The sequence below is a fragment of the Notechis scutatus genome, chromosome 3, assembly GCF_049901735.1.
Source record: "Notechis scutatus isolate UNSWTSFEM ecotype Mainland chromosome 3, rNotScu1.2, whole genome shotgun sequence".
In the NCBI taxonomy this organism is placed as follows: Eukaryota; Metazoa; Chordata; class Lepidosauria; order Squamata; family Elapidae; genus Notechis; species Notechis scutatus.
Window position 1 is genome coordinate 116,394,171 of NC_142011.1, and position 16,342 is coordinate 116,410,512.

The 16,342-nt window shown below is 40.3% G+C and overlaps 1 protein-coding gene across 1 annotated transcript in view; it reads left to right on the forward strand.

The window, feature by feature from the left end:
• The window catches only part of APBB3 (amyloid beta precursor protein binding family B member 3), a 56,486-nt gene that overhangs the window by 19,102 nt on the left and 21,042 nt on the right, over positions 1–16,342 (forward strand). Inside the window, exons 2-5 of the mRNA XM_087961021.1 lie at positions 5,355–5,533; positions 10,374–10,450; positions 12,466–12,526; positions 14,611–14,757. Coding sequence (XP_087817147.1) covers positions 5,355–5,533; positions 10,374–10,450; positions 12,466–12,526; positions 14,611–14,757 — 464 coding nt within the window. The remainder of the gene's footprint in view (positions 1–5,354; positions 5,534–10,373; positions 10,451–12,465; positions 12,527–14,610; positions 14,758–16,342) is intronic.

Sequence of the window (16,342 nt, forward strand, 5' to 3'; positions counted from 1 at the left end):
GCAGCTCTGCTTTTTTCCCTACTGCCTGTTACTTCCTTGCCATCTTCTCTCTTTAGTGGACCTATTGTTTCCTTGACTTTTTTCTTGTTATTAATACATTGGAAGAAACTTTTTTTTATTATCTTTGACTTTTGTATCAAGTCTTAGTTCATTCTGAGCCTTTGTTTTCCTGACTTTGTCTTTGCATGTTCTGGTTATCTGCTGATAATTCACATTGAAAGATGTAGAACAGGGGGTGTCAAAGTGGTTGCCTGTGGGCCAGATATGTCACATGCAGGCCATGCCCACCCTGGCTCTGCAAAGGCAAAAAAGTTGCAATACGTCACCTTTGACACCCGTGATCTAGAAACAGTTTTGGAATGGGGTTGTGCTCAGTGCCTAAATTTGTATGACATGTACTCTATTAACTTAATCAGTGGACAAATACTTATAGAACATTATGTGGAGTACAGTACAAAATACAGATTGTACATTTTTAAGAATACTTACAATACAAACATACTGCTAGCTTTGGTTCTGAAGATTTCAGTGAAATCTATTAAGAGTTCTCTGATACTCTCATGCTGAAAGTAGCTTTTGAATTATTAATCATTATATCATGCAATATTCTCTATTTTTAAAATGACCACATGGTTTACAATTATCTACCTATTTAGGAAAAAATTGACTGAAAACATTTATGTAAAACATGAAATGAAAAAAAGCAAACTAAAAAAAAATATTATTATGAGTATAAACTTTTTTACCTAACTTTTCCAGAAAATTCAACATAATTTAAGGTAAGCTTTCTAGATGTGCCTGGACTCAGCTATGCAATTAAGCTTAGGTCTCTTGTGATAGATCTTTAAGAGAAGCAGAATGCCAGTGTGAAGTCTGTCATCTTTGTCTTGGCGTCTCGCTGGCATCCTACCATCAAAGGCCTAGGGGGGGAGGGAGCATGGTGGGATAAACAAATGGATAGTAAATCTCTTAGTATGTGATGGGAAATAGGGAGGGGGGAAATGACAGTTGAGGAAGACAAGGGATGCTTTGAACCTGGTTGTACCAACCTTCAAGGAACCAAGCTGCCAGAGAAAATGGGAAAGGAATGTTGATTGCTCCGAACATCAGACATTCCCAAAACACCTAGACACCACCTCATTGGATGGCGTTGGACTGGACAAGGGGGGTTGGGATGGATCAACAAGAAAAGTCTGTATGCTTTCATGCGGGCAATATGTTGACTTTGTGAACTGCTTAGAGATGGCTGTAAAGCACTGTGAAGCGGTATATAAGTCTAAATGCTACTGCTATTGCTATCTGATCAATCCTCTTCAAGTATCGGGATTGAGTCTTTGTTGAATTTGTCTTATGAGCAATGTTGAAGTTGGTTACTTATTTCCAATTCCATCTTTCCATAAAATATCAGTATAGAATTAAATATATCTCCATAAATAGGATACTCTGGTGTTTGATATAAATAATTGATTGGTTAATCTACTATATATAATCCAGTCAGTGTTAACTCTTGTACAATGTGAGAGTTTTCCTTTGTCTTTAAATATTACTTCCAATCACCTTCATTGGATAAATCCCAATCCTAATCTTCTGAGTAGTTTCTCCATCTACTTTGTCCTTGTCTTGCACGACTTTATACACCTTTGATCTTGTGATCCCTCAGTTGTTGTTTTCTTAGCTAAAGATCCTGCTTAATTTCAGAGTCCGCCTGTTTTGCACAACATTCACCTACTTCACACAGTGAAAGTATCAGGGCAAGATGTGATGAAGAGTTTTGCTTTTCAGCCAGCTTGCTGCAAAGCCTGATGTTGATTAAGGCTGAGAGGGAGTAACTGGCCCAAGATCACCTAGCTGCCTTCTGGGCTGAAGGAAGACTAGAACCCCAGTCTCTCTGCACCCAATCCAGCCCTTTACCACTATGCCACACTGGCTCCTTAAGTCAAGGTTGCTTATGAACACATTTAAAAACACTGGGCTCAAGACAGATCTGTTGAGAAAATTGCCGATTCTTATGTTTGGCTTTCTCTTTTTAACCAATTAGCACTCATAAAAGGACAGATCTCCCACAATTGCTAAATTCATTCAAGAGCCTTTGCTGATGGACAACATAGTTTTTAAAATCCGATTTTACAGTGTTAATGGGGCTACCTCCACCCAAGAAAGGCTCACACTTCAAAAAATTCTTAAGTTGTAGAGAAGAGACAGGATTTAGATTTACAAGTTTTACAGAATTCATGCTGATTTCTTCTTTCATTATGTGCAGGTAGTCCTTGATTTATGATTAAGCCCAACATTTCTGTTGTTAAACGAGACACTTATTAAGTGAATTTTGCCCCATTTTATGACCTTTCTTGCCACAGTTGTTAAGTGAATCACTGCAGTTGTTAAGTTGTTAAATGAATCTGGTTTCCCCATTGACTTTGCTTGTCAGAAGGTTGCAAAAGCTGATCACATGATCTTGGGACACTGAGACCGTCGTAAGTTTGAGTCAATTGCCAAGCATCTGGATTTTGATCATGTGACCATGGGGATGCTACAACAATCATAAGTTGAAAAATGGTTATAAGTTGCTTTTTTCCATGTTGTTGTAACTTTGAATGGTCATTAAATGAACTGTTGTAAGTCAAGGACTATCTTACAAAGTTTCTTTTCCTTTGATGACTATTTCCACCAATTTGCCTACAACAGAGGTTAAGATCACTGGCCTTTACTTTCCTGAACGTCTCCCGGAACCTTTGTGAAATGATGTCACATGGACTTCATTATAGCCCTCAGGCAGTGGTTTGGGAAGGGGGTAAGAGTTCATTGGGTTTTGTATTTGGAGTTTTATTTCTTTAAGCTGCCCATGTCACTGTGAGTGAACTGGGTGGTCATATACATTTTCTTAATAAGTAAATAAACAAACAAACCTTTTTCAATGAAAAAACAAGCTGTGTATTATTCCTGAGAGGTCAGCATATTTGTGTTTTTGACAAATTCTCATTGGACACCTAACATTTTTGAATTCGTCATTGGGATTCATTTGGGAGTCAATCATTAAATTATTAATTAAGTTTTGTTGATCACCCTAGAAGTTAGATTTCTCTCTGCTTGCATAACTGATTAATTGAAAAATTCTGCTTTTTAACTCAGGCTTTTCTGGAATTTCTTCTCATCTTTCTTATCTTCTTATCTTGCCTACTACCTTCTCCTATTGGTATCTATGATGATCACTTCTTGTTGCATCTTATAATTAATTATTGCAATATGATCAATGATATATAACCTTTCACTTTGTTGTTTGTATATACATTGAGAGCTTATGCACCGGAGACAAATTCCTTGTGGGTCCAATCACACTTGTCCAATAAAGAATTCTATCTATCTTTTTCAGAACATCATATTACACAGATAGGTCCATTTATATGGAGTCTATTTGGGGCTGATGCAGATAAAACAGTTGCTAGTTGGAGGCTGTGATCGTCTCCACAGGTCAAGGTGTATCCCCAAAATTGACACTGAACAATCTCTGCTGGAGTCCTGTGAGTGAGTGGAGTTGTCCACAATGTAGTCATATCAATAATTACATATACAATAATTTAAAATGCCCCTTATGTAGTAATCATTTGTAAATGCAGGCAGCAAATCTTTATTATCTTGCTAACAACTTGGACAGATAAACTAAGCTTGTGTGTGTGTGTGTGTGTGTGTGTTTGCATATGCGTTCACATTAGCAAATCTGACTGCAAGTGATTGTAATTTGTATGTTAGTGCTGAGCTGTTACTTTAATAGCAGATTAAGTTATGATAAAGATGGCAAGACCCAATTAAATTAAATACAGCTTAGTAATGTAGAAAATTTTATAAACTTGTTTGCAAGTGACATGGCATCCAGATACACGAGAATCAATAGGATAATAAAGAGCCTATGACCTGCATATTTTTGCAAGCTACAGTTGTCCTGTTTTGACAATCTGCTGAGGAAATACCAGGTTACTTATTTAGCTTTGCTTTTATCTTTGGGGCCATTGTATCCATTTTTTGAGAAAGGAAAAAGATATAAATACTAGCAGGTTCTTATGAAAGCTATGATTTTTAGGGTTTTTGGAAATTTTCCACTGTGGAGTTTCTCTTGATATTTTTATTTTGGTTTGGGGGGAAAAAGTGAGAGAAGTAGAAGGAAAGTGGCAACCTTCCAGCCCATGTAGCAGCTGGGAAGCCTGTAAAAAAACAACCCACCATCCTGACTGTATGTAGCCAATGGAATGATTGGATTGCATCTTATTGCAAACCAAGTGTTTGTTGGGTTATAGCTACTACACTGTCTTGATGACATTTGTGAAATAAAATTGCCTAACCAGTCTGCTTCAAAGCTAAGAGTTAGTCTCCTTGAATGCCTCTGGGTCTTAAAAAGAATGGACAGTGAATGGCTGAAGGGCAGCCCTTCACTATCACGTGGTCTGAAGAGAGAGAGAGGGAGGGAGGGAGGGAGGGAGGGAGGGAGAGAGAGAGAGAGAGAGAGAGAGAGAGAGAGAGAGAGAGAGAGAGAGAGCTGTGGTGAGGTTCTGTGTGTAGAGTTTCCAGGTTTTCTGGAAAGGTTGAATATGAATGAATGGGAAAGAGAAGCCAAGTTTGTGAGTTGATCCTGAAAGAAACATAAAATGAAATAAAAAAATAAATGACTGGGATATATGCATGAAATGCAAAATTGACATTCTAAAGCTCAGACTCCATTTCTATATTTATTTTCAGGTTGAATTACTTGAATTTTAACTTTATTGGCTTGCTTTTCTGTGGCTTCTGTTAAAATGGAAAAATGAATTCAAATGAGTTATTCCCACCTATTGAACAGACCTTCTTGTTCAGAAGCTATATACCCTCAGTTGAACCTCCTTCTCAAATCATAGCAATCACAAATGGGAAATTTGATTGCCACCTCCTGTGCTTCCTTGGCAGTGTGAACTGTGCTTGCAGGCATTTCTGAGCATTTTAAAAGATTAACCATGGATGTCTTGATGTAAAACCAGCTGTATGTTTTGGATGATCTTTGGGTAGGGCTGGGAAGATTGGAGATAATGATAAACAACATTTCTGGTTTGTGTATTGTAGCATTTAAAGTGGCTTCCAACTGGTTTTCAGTTTCTGTGATATAATCATGAGTAGTAATTTTTAGCTTCAGCTTGTTAGGGGAAGAAACTATAGACATTGATTCAGCTGAAATGATAAACTAATCACAGAATAAATTTCCACAGCTCAAAAAAATAAATAAAAATAAACTGAGTAACATTTTGATTTACCTTTCTTTTTAATACCGGTATTATCCCAATGTTTCAAAATTAAACTTCCATTTTTATCATCAGTGTATCTTTTCTTTTTAGATAACTTGTGGAATGACCAAAATACAGAAGGAGAGATCGACCTTCCTTCAGGATGGAGGAAAATCCATGACTCTTCTGGTACTTATTACTGGCATGTGCCCACAGGAACCACTCAGTGGCAACACCCTTCTCGCACTTCTGGTTTGGGTCATGCTGGGGAAGCTGCATTTCCAGAAACGGTACTCTTTGACATACTATCAGTCCTATTACTATTTACTAGTCCTACTACTATCAGTCCTATTATTATAAACTGGTTAAGTCATATGACATATGTGTCACAAATGATGTGCAATGTCATTTTTGATGATATGCCTGGGGCTGCATGAGAAGGCGGTGTACTGTTGTGCAGCTTCTAAGCCTCCAAAAAGCGTGCAAGAATGGTGAGTGCTTTCCCTCTCTTTTTGGAGGCTGCAGGGCAATCACCATGGCTATTATAAACTGTATCATCATTACACTCTGGGTTCACAGAAGCATGACTAATTTATGTTGGATAATCTCAAGAATTCTGGCTTGTAAATTACAAGTTATTACTTAATGTTATATGTGAACCCAATCATTAGACTTACCTAATAAACCAGTAAAACAAACCATAGCTCAGGACTTATTATTATTATTATTATTATTATTATTATTATTATTATTATTATTATTATTATTATTATTATCCCATACTTGCTGTTCACCAACTGGGAACTCATTCCACCATAATTTTGATTGTTTGTTCGGGTGTGTCAATAAATGCAAGCAGAAATCTTTTACAGTGGATAAAAATGTGAAATACTAGGAAAAATAGCATGTTAATTCAGCTCTTCCAATTCTCCCAATGGATCTGCATGGTCTCCCCTTTTCCTATTGAGAAAGAAAGATTTCTAGTTTTCAATGCCAAAATCACCTACTATCTCCACCTGAGTGGAGCAACTCAATCACAGTTCAAAACAATGTTCAAAAGAAAGAGCATTAGAATGTTAATTTCATTTGATTATATTTGTTTGACCTACTTCATTTTATGGGATGGGATGGATGGGATGGGTTGGGATGGGATGGGATGGGATGGGATAGGATAGGATAGGATAGAATAACTTTATTTGGCCAAGTATGACACACAAAGAATTTGTCTCCAGTACAGAAGCTCCCAGTGTACATGCAAAGCAACAGAATAATAATCACAATCATCATCATAATACCAATAAGAGTAGTGCAATTCCCATTACAGCTAGTCCTTGACTTAATGATTGGTTGCTTCATGACTGTTCAAAGTGGTGAGAAAAGTAAGGTCCTGCATTTCGTCAGGAAAAAGCAGGTATGGAATAGTTGGATCTGGCTTAACAGTACTGTGTTTCCCCAAAAATAAGACCTAGTCTTATTTTCTTTTTGGCCCCATGCCCCGAAACCTATTGTGCCACTACCCAGTTTCTTCTATGATTACTTGCAGTAAGACACCGCGTGGCTTGCTGCACCATTGCTGCTATTCGCGGCACAGGACACTGTGTGGCTTGTCGCACCAGTACTGCCATTCACGGCAGGAGGCTGCATGATGCATTGTGCTGTTACGCAGGCAAGCAGCAGCACCAGTGAGATGAGTCTTGTGACATTTTGCTTGCGAGCGGCCGCAAGTGCGGGGCACATGGGGCAGCTCCACCCCCCCCTCCACCTCCCTTCCCTAACTTGATTTTTTCGTCTGCACCTCACCTCGCCTCACCTCATACAACCAGATGGTGTGTGGGGCTTAGCTAAGGCTTATTTTTGGGGTAGGGCTTATATTAGGTGCAGGCATGAAAATCGGGATAAGGCTTCTTTTCGGGATAGGTCATGGGTGTCAAACCCGCGGTGTCACATTGCTATCATGTGACATTTCGTGATATTTTTTCCCTTCTCAGAGCTGGGGTGGGCATGGCCTGCACGTACTGCATCTGGCCCATGGACCGCCAGTTTGACACCCCTGGGTAAGGTCATATTTATGTGGAAACATGGTAGTAATTGTGAGAGGAATGTGGATACCTTGTGTCAGTCAGTCACTTTAGTGTCAGTCAGCTGTGTGCTGCTGCAGCTGCCAAAAAAGCCAATGCAGTCCTGTGCTGCATCAACTGAAGGATAGTATCAAGATTACAGGAAGTGATAGTACACTTGGGAGACACACTTGGAATATTGCATCCAATTCTAGTCACCACAGTAGAAAAACATGCTGAAGCCCTAGAAAGAGTGCAGAGAAGAGCAACAAAGATGATAAAGCGTCTGGAGGATAAAGGGAGCTAAGTATGTATAGCCTTACAAAGAGAAGGCTTAGGGGTGGCATGATAGCTGTCTTCCAGTATTAGAAGGGCTGTCACAAGAAGAGGCATTGATTTGTTCTCCGTAGCACCTACAGCAGGAGAAGAAGCAATGAATGGAAGCCCATCAGAGAAAGATCCAACCTAAAATACGGGGGAGTTTTCTGACAATGAGAACGATTAATCAATGTAACATTATGGATTTCACTTACTGACCATGGTGGTTCACTTAAAAACTGCCACAAATAAAGAACTTAAAACTGGAGTAGTTACATGACCAATCTATTTTACAGCTGTTACTACTTATGATCAAAATGGGCTGGCTCCATTACAGCCGTGGCTTATTCTCTTTGCAAGTCTAGCACTTTCAAATAACTTTTAGTACAAGTGTCATCGTATGCACAATTGCCTGGTAGTAGGTTTTACTGAATTCAGCTAGATTGTACTGTAAGTCCCTGCAGTTTTCTTGGCAAGGTTTTTCAGAGGTGGTTTGCAATTTCCTGCTTCTTGGGACTAAGAGAAAGTGACTAGACCAAGATGAGCCAGCTGTTTTGTGCCTAAGGTGGGACTAGCATTCCTGGTCTCCCAGTGTTCTGACCAAGCCTTCACAAGCCCCAAATCAACAGCCTCCTCATGAGGAAAAACCCCTTTTTATTTAGAAAAGCAGGAATTCGTGGCATTCATTGACAAAGCTCCAGGTTACACATCCATAGGTAATTCACAAGTGTAGCAGTCTCTGAGTTCCCCTCAGGGAGCCTCAAATAGCACTTCAGTTCCAACACAAAGAGTCCTGACTGACCTGGTTAGTGGCAAGGAAATCCTGGCGAAGAATCCGCCAGAGGGAACTCTTCTGAAGCATGAATGGGTGTCTCCGACACCCAGACCTCCCACACCCATCTTACTTATATTTCAGCCAGGGAAGGGCTTGTTAATGTCTCCTTCTTTTCCTAAATAGCTGGCCCTCAGTCCTGCATTGCTCTCCTCTCCGCACTTCTCTGCACATATGCGCATCTAGGACAGGGCCCAGCTGTTCTTCCCCCTCACTCATCTCAGGCCCCCAGAACAGCTGTCTCTCCACCTGAGCGTGAATACATGGGCTCTACTCTGCATCTGGCTTTGAGACCTCCTGTTCCTCAGAGCCTTCTACTGGCTCTGATAATATCTGATATTAGCACAGTTGAGAAAGTCCAGAAATATTTCACAAGAAGAGTTCTCCACTCCTCTACTCGTTGCAGAATACCTTATGCCACCAGACTCGAAATTCTAGACCTAGAAAACCTAGAACCACGCCGCCTTCAGTCCGCTCTAAGTATAGTATATAAAATCATACATTGCAATGTTCTACCTGTCAATGACTACTTCAGCTTCAACCATAACAATACAAGAGCACACAATAGATACAAACTCAAGGTAAACCACACCAAACTTGATTGCAGGAAATACGACTTCAGCAACAGAGTGGTCAATGTTTGGAATACTCTACCTGACTCTGTGGTTTCTTCCCCAAACACTTTAACCTTAGACTGTCTACTATTGACTTCACCCCTTTCCTAAGAGGGGGCGTGCATAAGCGCACCAACATGTCTACCGTCCCTGTCCTATTGTTTCTTTTTATTTTTCTTATATGTATCCATTTCATGTATTCATAACTGTTAGGGATATACACCCTAGCAGAACGTGCAACGGCAGTCTAGCAGACAGGCAGATATGTGAGACAAAACGTTGTAGTAGCTTACACTCAGTAAGACAGATACACTGTGCAAGTTAAATAGTTTTTATTCCAGCAAGAGTTATAGCATAGTCAAACGGTCCATATGTCATACACTAAGTTCAGTCAGTCCGGGGTTTATTCAGTTTGCAAAGTCCAGTGTCGAAAAAGAGTGCATTCAACTTTCAATCAATCAGTCCAGTGATATATCTCTTTTTGCAGTCAGAGATATGAAGAAAAATCAAACCCCTTTTCTTCTCTCAGTAAACACGCAGTTATCACCATCAATCTATCATTGTCAGCATTCCAGTATAAGCCAGGGCAAACAGTGAGCTCTCTTGCTCCCTCTTATGGTGATTTTACAACCGCACCCAAAAACTTGGTTTACAGTTTAAAGTGATACATACACTTAAACTCACTAACATAGTTTATATATTATTTTAGCCAAATAAGTTAGGTAACCAATGTTATCCCTAACAATAACTATGTTTATACTTATACCTGTTATCTTGTAAGCGATTGACAAAATAAATAAATAAATAAATAAATAAATAAATAAATAAATAAATAAATAAAATAACCCAGCCCCCCCCCCCTCCCACTCATCTCCTCTGATTTGACTGCCATCTCCAAACTACAGTCGACCAACCACAACACTGAGTTTCTAGCCTGGAGCCTTAACTATTATACCAAGCTGGCTCTCCCCTCTACCTTATTTATAGAATAAAAGTAAGAACAGCCTATAGAAAATAATGGAGATATCCTTAAGAGAGAATATTCCCACATAACATTCTGCTTATAGGAGCCCTAAAATAGTATCCTAATATTTTTCCAGATGAACGAATTATCAGGAGAACCAGGGTAATATAGTAATCTTGATGATGGGTTGGGCAACTGTAGGGCAGTCATTCTCTCTCAGTCCAACCTACTTCACAGGATAATTGAGGGGAAAATTGGAGGAGAACCGTCTTGGGTTGTGAATAAAAAGTAGGACAATAGCCTCACAAATAAACAAGCTTGAGTTTATTTTCTGTTCTTATGCAGGACCTTCAATCTGCTGGGGTTAGATGTGTGCCAACAGAGACGCTTATCCCAAGCCCAGTGACTTCACTCTCCAAGAGGTAGGCTTGTTAATGCAAGCCCCTTTATGTCAGCTGCTAGGTGCAGGTGGTCCTCGACTTAAAACCACAATTGAGCCCCAAATTTCCATTGCTAAGCAAGACAGTCAAGTGAGTTTTGCCCCATTTTACACCTTTCTTGCCACAGTTGTTAAGCGAATCGCTGCAGTTGTTAATTTAGTAATATGGTTGTTAAGTGAATCTGGCTTCCCCCACTGACTTTGCTTGTCAGAAGGTTGCAAGAAGTGATCACATGACCCCGGGATATTGCAACTGTCAAAAATACATTCAGTTACCAAACAACTGAATTCCAATCACGTTGACTGGACGCTGGAATAGTCATAAGCGTGAAAAACAGTCATAAATCACTTTTTTTCAGTTCCGCTCTAATTTCAAACTGTTCAAACTAAAAGAATGGTTGTAAGTCTAGAACTACATCTCAGTGAAAGAGATGGAGTGCCTGCCCATAACTACTTTCTTCTATGATGTTCTCATCAGTAACAGAGATCATTTGCTCAGATGCCCAAGGAAGTAATTATAGTTCATTTTCTTTGTTCAGTTTTTTTTCCCAATTAAAGTGATGTTCTTCTGCTCCTACAGGTAGTGCTCAACTTACCAACAGTTGGTTAGCAGCTGTTCAAAGTTATGATGGACCTCCCAAGACCTGATTTTGAAGTTACAACTGCTGCTTGGCAATCCACCAGCCCTTACGAACAACTTCAGGAATGCTTCAGAAATCCCCCCACCTATGTTTCCCTCACCCCCCACCACTGGGTCACCCTAGGCTTTGGACTTTCTTCCCACCTTGCTGGGTGCCACACCCTATTCCCAACCCCCAACCCCCCGGTCACCAATCGGTCACAGTTGCTTACCTTTTACTGCAGATTTCCTTCTGGAAGCAGCTGCTGGACTGCGTGGCTTTCCTACAGAGTGGAAGCCTCGTGGCTTCATCCTAGAAGTGGCGCCAATTTGGGACTGGCTGCCATGAATTGTGACCGGTCCAAAATGGCATCCACTTCTAGGATGGTGCCACGCAGCCTCTCGAGGCTGAGGGGCAGAGCAGCCTGCTGTCCTTTCCCTATGCAAACCCACGGTGTGGGAAGGCCATATGGTTCAGAAGGAGATCTACAGTAAAAGGTAAGTGACTAAGGGTGTCTGGGGGTGGAAAGGAGGGTGTGGGGCTCAGTGGAATGGGAAAGCAGCCCCAAGGTCTATGGCGATCCAGTAGGATGGAAAAGCAGGCCCAAGGCTTGTGGGGACCTTGAGGGGTTGGAAGCAGTGCAGAGAGAGGGGGGGGAGGTCTTGTGAGGACCAGGGCAAACCGCGTGTGAGCTGGGGAGGTGCTTTAGTAAGGGGTTGGGTTAGTACTAGGTCTCCCAGGATCTCCTCCACCTTTGAGGCACCACATGCTCTGTTTAACGACCCACATGGTCACTTAACATGGAGTAGGAATGAGGGTCATTAAGTGAGGCAATTACATGGGTACCTCGCTTAATTGCCATCACAATTTGTGACTGTAATGGGCAGACTCCATTGTGGTTGTAAGTAGAGGACTACCTGTATTCATATAGAAGTTTATTGCTGTTCTAGATTAAAGAGAAAAAATTTCAGTTACAAGATCTGTCTGCCCCCTGCAATAAATATTCAGCCACATTCAGTCAATTTTGGAATCAAATAGAATGGTATGCTAAATACAGGTAGTCCTCGACATACATTTAGTTCATTTAGTGACCGTTTTAAGTTACAACAGCACTGAAAAAAGTGACTTCAGACTATTTTTCACACTTATGACTGTTGCAGCATCCCCATGACCACATGATCAAAATTCAGATGCTGGGCAACTGTTTCATATTTATGACAATTGCAGTGTCCTGGGCTCACTTGATCACCTTTTGAGATGTTCTGACAAGCAAAGTCAACAGTGATTTGTCTCTCATTTGTTTTGAGAATGAACAGAAACTTGTCTCATTTATCTGAGAATTCCTATATTGCCACTTTACTTGTTTTCCCTGTTGCAGGACCACACTGGCCTGGCACGAGGAGGATCTTCATCGGGGCAACCCAGAATCTGGTTCCAAGGTACAGTCTGGCGTAGTTGGGGGACATGAAGTCATTCAGCTCAACTGCTTTACGGAGGAAAAACCTTTCTTTAGGATAAGTAGAACGAGTTTAGTATTGTCCTTTTAAAATGTCATGGATTTGTTCTTCTTTGAACCTGCCATAAAATTCCAAGGACAACCTAATCTTTATAAGTACAAAGAACTCTAATTTTAGAGGAGCAAGTTTACCACTCTTCTGTATTGCTCTTCTAATGGAATCTCAATTCTACACTTTATAGTGCATCTTTAATATCCCTTACAGCATACTCAGGTCGGCCAGTCAAATATAGGTCAGTGGGACATGTTGCTTCATAAGCTTAGAACTGAAATCTTCTTAACAAGTTTTGACAACTTTTTGTTCATATAAAAAAAAATACGTAAAGGAGAGAGAGTATAAAATAAACACTGTACAAGCTAACAAATTAACTAAAGATGAAAAAATGCTTAGAAGATTTGGCAGAAATCAACAGACTTTACTTTAATGTAAAGTACATAAAGAAGTTGAAAGAGATATTTATTTTGTTTCACACATTAAAGAAATGCCTTTTCTAAAATGAAGATTGTTACAGTACAGGTCGTGCTTGTTTATGCGACTGTTTACTGTAGCAATCTTTTGCTTTTATGATGGTGATGAAATAGTAAGTTTGTGACCAAACTTCACATTTATGACCTTTGCAGGTCTGTAAAGCAAAGCTGTCTGTCTATCACATTTCTGAATTCTCCCTCGAAGAGGAACTCTGGGCAGTGTACAATAGAATAGAAAATATATATATACAGCAAGAGCAGGCTTATATACTGCTCCACAGTGCTTTATAGCCCTCTCTAAGCGGTTTACAGAGTCAGCACATTTCCCCAACAATCCGAGTCCTCATTTTATCGACCTTGGAAGGATGGAAGGTAGAGTCAACCTTGAGCTGGTCAGGATTGAATTCCTGACTGAGGTTATAGTTAGCCTGCAATATTGCATTCTAACATTATGCCATCAGGGCTCCTGAAAAAAGTTTTATATAAAAATTAAAATGTTAGAATTAAATTTTCAAAAGTAAATGTTATAGGGAGGCAAGAATTGTTAAGCCTGGATTCCCCAACGGGTGTTAAGGAAAACAAACTAAACAGAATGTGCAGCAAAGTCAGATAGGAAGACAGGTAAATGTGTGAGATAAGTTTTCTAGTTAACACGCAGTAAAAATACAGATACGCTTGTGCTATCAAAAATATAGTTTATTCCATTTAAGAATTATAGCATAGTCATTATAAACAGTCCATTAGTCATATATCAATTTCAGTCAAGTCTTGTCAGGGATACTCTATTTGCAAAGTCCATGTCGAATAGCCAGTGTCAGTACACATATAATAAATCTGTCCAAAACTTATCTTCTCTCCGTTGAGAAATATCTTCAAAGTAATCCAACACTTCTTCTCCTCCCGATCCAGTAAGAACACAGTCTTCAATAAGCCAGCCAGTAAGAGCCAGAGAGTGCCTTGCTGCTTATATAGTACTTTACAGCTGCACCCTTAATTACATTCCTTTAGCTTAAAGTCACATACACTTTATCTGACAAACCATGATTCATCATTTTATTATCTTTACCCAAAACAGTTAGGGTAAAACAATGTTATCCCTAACAAGAATAATTAATCCTTGTTAAAAAAAAAATCAATTAAAAAGGCGGTGGAAGGGCTCTCGGGGCAAACCAGCCCCACTGCTTCATGATCCTTTGGGCTCCCCATATAATAGGATACTGGATGAATAACAGAAAACATTCAGGCTTTTCCATTATTTCATTATTACTTAAACAGGGAGAAAAAGTGTTTGCTATTATAAAGACTGGAGATTGGATGGAGTCAGCAATGGATACATTAGGAGTATCCAATTTCACACAGAGAGGGTTAGAAATTGGACCGCGGAAGGCATCTTTTTCTCTATATAGCTCAGCGGTCCAGTAACACATAAGATTTATTAAACAGCTGAAAGAGGGTTGGAAAAACATTAGCTATGTTTGATGCCTATTGATGTTGTCTCCCTCTCTGCCTCTCTCTGCCTGCCCTCCCCTCTTTTCCCAGTGCTTCGTTGTGCGCTCCTTAGGCTGGGTTGAGATTCCTGAGGAGGACTTGGCACCAGGCAAAAGCAGTATTGCAGTAAACAATTGCATCCAGCAACTTTCCCAAAGCAATTGTGACAATTTTGGCCCTGCTGATAGATGGGGTGAGGTGAGTGCCTAAGGTATATAAAACCCCAGGGGAAAAGATCTGGGGTTTTCTTTTGTCCCTTGGCCTGGATGAAGTTGGCACCAGGGGATGTTTCCACTCGTTTTCAAATGTGTTTCTTCTGTTCCATTGTAGGCTGGTATCATTACATTTGACTAACTGGCTCTAGGGCAACTTGACTTTCCAAATTGAGCTTTATGTTCAGTTTCTATCAATACAAAAAGTGCAGCCTTCAGAACAGAAAGTCAAACTAGTAAGTTAAACAAAATGGCTTAACACCAGGGTGTCAACCTTGGCAACTTTAAGACTTGTGGACTTCAACTCCCAGAATTCCTCAGCCAGCAAAGCTGGCTGAGGAATTCTGGGAGTTGAAGTCCACAAGTCTTAAAGTTGCCAAGGTTGGACACCCCTGGCTTACACCAAGAAGAATCACAGTGGGGTATAGCCAGGAAATAAAAACCTATTTGATGTTTTATTATTTAATCATTTGAGCATATATGGTAGCAGAGGACAATTTTATGAAGTGCTGGACAGCGGTGGCGGTGTGGGGGGGAATTGTCATGGCCAAACCCACCTTCCCAATAACGGAGGCTGTCAATGCAGCCTACTTCTTAACAGAAAGTTCACCCCATCAGAAATTCTAGAATGTATGAGTATGGCAGTCAGAGAAACAGTTGCAAGTTTGTAGAGTTGGAGATAGAGGAAGTTGGAGATGGAGAAAAGATTAGAAGCCCTTGGAGTGACTCAACTGAAAGAAAAAGCAAGCAAGAGTTTCCCACTCATCAAAGCCAATTAAAATGTCTGCAGCAGAAGCAAGCAACCGCAGCTATCTGAGACAGACTTAGAAAGGACATCAAGGGAATTAAAATAAAGCCCCGGTCCCAAATGAATCTCAAAGTAGGAGGCAAGTAAACAAACTGTCAGGTCATGCATTGCTTCAAACCCTTGAAAATCCTGAACTAAACCCCAAAGTCCTGGTAGGCTACTTGCAGGGAAATGTGGAAGAAGACCAAAAAAGGGGCCACGTTCAGCAGACCACTAGTTCCCAAGATGCCCTAACCCAACTTTCCATAGACTAAACTAAAACAGACTGGGGAGGAACAGGAATACAGGAGGGAAAGCACCCTAATAAAAGTCCCTGTCCATAAATTGGCTCCTTCTGCTTTTATGTGTCTATCTGAAAAAGCTATGCAAAAGGAATTTGAAGCACATGTACAGCATTACCATGAGATCCATTTCCATCTATCTGCTGTTAAATACTCCTATTTCATTCCAAACTCCTCCCCCACCCCCCAGACCTTCCCAACCGGTCTAAGCCAATACCAGCAGGGAAGTGAGTGACCCATCTTCTGTACTGACTTGAGGAGGAAAATTCAAAAGATTTTGAAGGCAAAGCAACACTGCAATGACAACTTGCTGGAATAGGACAAAACACTTGGAACAGTTTGGATCAAAAACGAATGCATCTGTTCCATTTCCTGCCCCCTCCATTCAGTGTGTCCACTTTTCAGAAACTGCCTAGACAAGTCCCTGAAGTTTTGCTGGCAAGCTTTTCAGAAGTGGTTTGCCATTGCCTGCTTCCTAGGAT